At 40.5% G+C, this 5163-nt stretch overlaps 1 protein-coding gene across 2 annotated transcripts; it reads left to right on the plus strand.

Moving 5' to 3' along the window:
* The first annotated feature begins 1335 nt into the window (after window positions 1–1335).
* Window positions 1336–4867, plus strand: LOC104610888 (N6-mAMP deaminase-like). Of its 2 annotated transcripts, none has more exons than XM_088894552.1 (11): window positions 1336–1553; window positions 1862–1932; window positions 2044–2135; window positions 2226–2288; window positions 2409–2633; window positions 3196–3272; window positions 3371–3440; window positions 3538–3651; window positions 3952–4018; window positions 4222–4326; window positions 4423–4867. In XM_088894552.1, exons 1-11 carry the CDS (start codon window positions 1477–1479, stop codon window positions 4545–4547), a joined length of 1086 nt encoding a protein of 361 aa, XP_088750678.1. In that variant the 5' UTR covers window positions 1336–1476; the 3' UTR covers window positions 4548–4867. The 2 variants fall into 2 exon arrangements, with proteins under 2 accessions (XP_088750678.1, XP_010276027.1); XM_010277725.3 differs by having other exon boundaries at window positions 1340–1553; window positions 2229–2288.
* Window positions 4868–5163: the final 296 nt, after the last annotated feature.

Genomic DNA, 5163 nt, shown 5'->3' on the forward strand with positions numbered 1-5163 from the left:
AGGCGTTCTTGTCAAATCGGGCGTAACCGCCACTGGGCTTCTGTTGTAGCCGTTACCTACCAGGGCTGCGGAGGTGACCACTGCAGGGTACTACCCAATTAGATGGGTGACACGTCCCGGGAGGATAGGCACGCCACCATCTGTCGAGAGACGTGGGTACAGTCTGCCGAATGGATAGGGACTGCACCGTCAGTCAAGAGACGTGGCGTAGTCTGACGGGTATGGTCTTGTCAGATAGAAGCTTCCTTGAGAGCATCGCATTGCTTAGTCGCGAGCTACCTTGTCACGTAGCGAGCTCCCAGGGGTACTTCGAGGTGACCCTCATCGGGATTGCCTTTGGGGCAGTCTTTCTGCCTAAGTGTTGGAGTGAGTTAATTACCCTAGCTCACGGGTTGGGATAGTCTTGGAGTATTCCCTTTTGGTAGCTCGGGGGACCTCGAGCTCCCCCTACAGCGAGCTATGATGTAGCGAGCTGTCTTGCAGGCTCGTTACTTGGTCGCAGTCAGGCTGCGGTGCTGAGCTATTGCTCGTGCTGAGTCAGGTCCGCGTGTCATTGTCTCAAGGGGTCGAGTCAAATCATCCTCCATCATAGTGTATGGTTGATAGTGAAAATTAGATGACATTTGAAGAGCATTTGTGTCTTTTTACATTCTACTTAATGGCTAATTAAGGATAGGTACTATATTGATATTACCGCATTTTGAAAGTTCGGATTAGATTATCATATTTTGGAGTTCGGGGACTAAATTGTCACTCAAGCAAAAGGGTACTGATTGGGAATTTTCCCTTATCTAAACTAACAGGGCGAGTAAAGTTAAATGATGACCTGATTTGATTGGAGCCCTGGCTTTATCCAAGACCGGATCTGCTCCTCACATAAGGTGCCTCACACCAACCTCACAGGCACATCCCACCATGCATTGGGAACATCTTCCGTATTTATATGTTATTATTCACGAAAGATATTCCAAACGCATGGTTTTCAAAAGCAGACCGGACTGGGCAGTCGCATTGGAAAAACCGGGAACTGATCAGGTGACTGGTTCCGTTTTACCACAGAACCATTATTTCTCCCAAAACCATTGATTTGGTCAGCAAACCGTTGATCCAGGCATTTGAACCGCTCAACGGTTTGGCTGGTTTTTAATTTTTTTGTCAAATGGGTCATCCGTTCGGTTCGAACGATCGGACCATTTTACCTAGAAACCGGACCCTGACCGGTTCGTTGTCCGAATCGATTTTAAAAACCTTGGTGAGATGTGCATGTGAGGTCGGTGTGAGGCGCCTTGTGGGAGGAGCACATCCCAATTCGCTTTATCCAGTTTTGTAAACCCATGAAGCTTATACAGGGACCTGGACGGCTGGACCTAGAGACCGAAGGCAGACTGTCTTGCAGTGACTGAATCCCATTTCGACTGCTTCGTGTTCTTTGTGTGTTGTGCGCTGGGAGAGATATAGAGAGAACTCAGAGAAGAGATGGAGTGGTGGGTGTCGCAGCCAAAGATCGAGCTTCATGCCCACCTGAATGGATCCATCAGAGATTCTACATTGCTGTAAGCTTTTTCTATCTCCTCTCTTTCTTTGTTTATTGACCATTATGTCATCGTTATCTCTGTCTGTGATTGTCGCTCCTTACTGAGCTTTGGTGGGAATCTCCGTTCTGGGTCGGTGGATTTACTTGCAAGGATTCTATTTCCTCTCGAACTTCATCCTTTTTCTTTCTCGCGGGTGTTGACAGAATTTTAATTTTCTTTTTCATTTATAAAGATTTTAGTTGTAGTCCTTGAAAAGCTTCAGATTGTCATCTTAGATACTCTGTAATGGTGGGTCATGATTGGTTTGAGATATAATTGCTATACAGTGAACTTGCTAGAGTTCTGGGTGAAAAGGGCGTCATAGATTTTGCCGGTGTGGAACATGTCATCAAGAAAAGTATGTTTTCCTTTTCTTCATAAAATGAAAAGATGATATAATCAATTCTCCCGTGAGTTCTCTTAGAGGCGAATCTTATATAGCTTCACCTCAATTAATATCTGCTTGCAGATGGTCGCTCTCTGCCAGAATGTTTCAAGTTGTTTGATTTAATCCATGTACTCACTACTGACCACGCCACTGTCACCAGAATCACTAAAGAAGTATGTTCCCATGACAGTTCTGGACCTCTGGCGTTCTCTTTCTTTCCATCCAAGTCTTACACAAATTTGTTCTCTGTTTGTTCCCTGAAGCAGGTTGTTGAAGATTTTGCTGCTGAGAACGTTGTGTATTTGGAGCTGAGAACAACACCTAAGGTGCTTAGAAAGTGATTTAACCTGTTGCTGTTGCTCCTATTTATTTCCTGCGGTGATTGCAAGCGTTAATTAATGATGGAATAAGATAGCATTTGGTCTTTTTTTTTTTAATTTAAACAGAAGAATGAATCTATAGGGATGAGCAAGCGCACTTACATGGATGCAGTAATAAAGGGCTTAAAGGCTGTCGATACAGTAGATGTTGCTTTCACCCCTTCTCAAACAAGCCCAGAAAATTCAGTAACACTTATTAGCGATGCATGCAAAACAACCAAGAAAAAGATATATGTTCGACTTCTTCTCAGCATTGACCGGCGCGAAACCACTTCAGCTGCAATGGAGACTGTAAGTTATGTGGGAATTGTGAAGTTGTATATTGTGAAGCTGAAGTCAACGTTTACAATTTCAAGTGTGAGGAATAATTTGGCTCTTCAACAATGAAATATTTTGTAGGAAATTCCACATGAAATTTTGACATTGTTCAACTTTTCCTATTTGACAGAAGTATCAGGGAAAGTATAGTTTCTCGGTGGACTTCAGAAAATGTTAGTGCAGGCATGCTTAATGCTTAAAAAGAAAAAATACTACAAAGATAACCATATATAATGACTGACAAGTTTAAGGAACAAAAGTACTCAACAAGGGCTGCATAGGATACATTAACATTCAAAACTTATCAAGTCCTTGTTTTTTGTGATATTTCCTGAAATGTCAATATGTAAAATATTTTAACAAAAATATAGCAAACTTTTCATAAAAAATATGTAACTAGTGAGATTCCTTTGATAGATATTGCCGTCCCCCTTAAATGAGAAGTTTCATGAAAAAAAATCAGCAAATTTCAGGCACTGCAAACATGGCTGATATTGTGTTTATAACACTGTTCTTTGCTTTCTTCTTGTGTCAGGTTCAACTGGCACTGGAAATGAGGGATCTTGGGGTGGTCGGTATTGACCTTTCTGGCAATCCTGTTGTGGGTGAATGGTATTTCTTTACAACCTTGAAAATTGGAGAGAAGTAGAATGGTTAATCTTTAATAAATTATTGAAAGATTATATATATTTTTTGGCTTTCTATCTCAGGGAGACATACTTGCCTGCACTTAAATTCACAAAAGAACAAGGTCTTCATATTACTCTTCACTGTGGAGAGGTGTGTCAGGCTTCCAAGCATTCAGTTGCACTATTTATAATCTTCATATGACCAGACTTATACTAACTAGCTTATTGTTATATCTTAGTACATGTAGGTTCCCAATCGAAAGGAAATTCAAGCAATGCTGGATTTTCTTCCTCAGAGGATTGGCCACGCTTGTTGCCTTGAAGATGAGGAGTGGGAAAAATTAAAGTCATCTAAGATTCCGGTTTATTATTTATGCCCATTTCCCATTTTATATTTCTATTATAGTATAACTTGCCCGCGCAGGAAGATAGGAGAAGCTATTATTTCTATCCATCTCTTATACATGGGCACCTGTATTGTGTTTGTGTTTTTTGGCTGGTGGAGAGTTGTGGGTGTCTTGAACAATCAGCCTAGGCCAAAAATCTAATACTGCTAACCATGATAATTAGATAAAGCAAGGATGTCTCCTCCCTGTCCTCTTGTTCTGACATGTGGACAGTTTATCCATCTTCATGTTATATTATTTTTCACAATTATGCAGGTCGAAGTTTGTTTGACATCCAATATCATGACTCAAACCATCGCTTCTTTAGATGTTCACCATTTTGGTTAGCTCCTCTCTATCTGAATATTGAAAATTTTCAATTTTTAATGTCATACAAGGACAAAAAGCAAGAGGAAATCATTTTATTTCCAATTTTCCCCAACTTTGTAAAAAATTCCTTGGTGGTTGCACCATGTTCTTGCTTTACAATCTAGAAAACTAGAAATTTATATAATTTCTTTGTAACACAAGTGATTGTCGGTGCAGTTGATCTCTACAGTGTCAAGCATCCATTAGTCTTGTGTACTGATGATGCAGGGGTGTTCTCCACCAGTCTGTCCCATGAATACAGTGTAGCAGCATCTTCATTTGGTATGTATTATTTTCTAATGCATTGGAACCTATATACACTGATTTATAACTGCTCATTGTTTCCTCTTTTCCTCTTCTTTTTTGTCAATTATCTAGGTCTTGGCAAGTTGGAAATGTTTCAGCTGGCAAGGGGTGCTATTGATTTTGTATTTGCAGATGACAGTGTGAAAAAGGATCTAAGAGAAATCTTTGATTCAGCCAAGAGGAAACTTGGGCTATGACTTTATATGCATTTTGAAGCAATAAGAAGTATAACAATTGGTACTTGGTAGATTAGCTTCGTCGAAGGACTTGAACAGTTTAGTTTTGTCAGAATGTTGGCAGATTTCATTCATTCATGATTGGGTACCATATACCCATACTGGACAGAAATTACGCATTTGGTAGAAACAGTTTCACAGGTAGGCTTTCTTGGTATTTGATCTTTTGATGGCCTTCTCTTTCAATTTTTAGGGCATTCATATTACTAAAACAGAAGAAGGTTTGAACACAAGAAAATGTACCAAGATCGTATTCTACTAATATGAAGCATGTTTGATAACTGATCCATGTGCCCTTTGGGCTTTGGCATGCCCCCCATTCATTGGACTATCACTAGGTTGGCAACCTTTATTTGTTGATGATGCCACCTGGATGATCTTTTAAAATGATATTCAACAATATGATGAGATAGGGTTAGCTGAGTGCAATAGCTGTTCAGCAGGCTGTGGAACCAATAATAGCGCTGCACACCAGTAATAAAATACATGGGACCCACAAACATTTAACCCTCACTGTGGGCCCATGTATTTTAACACTGGCTTGGGGTGCTATCATTGGTTCCACAGCCTGCTACAC

This window comes from Nelumbo nucifera, chromosome 1 (genome assembly GCF_055504915.1).
Source record: "Nelumbo nucifera cultivar China Antique chromosome 1, China Antique-T2T, whole genome shotgun sequence".
NCBI classification, from domain to species: Eukaryota; Viridiplantae; Streptophyta; class Magnoliopsida; order Proteales; family Nelumbonaceae; genus Nelumbo; species Nelumbo nucifera.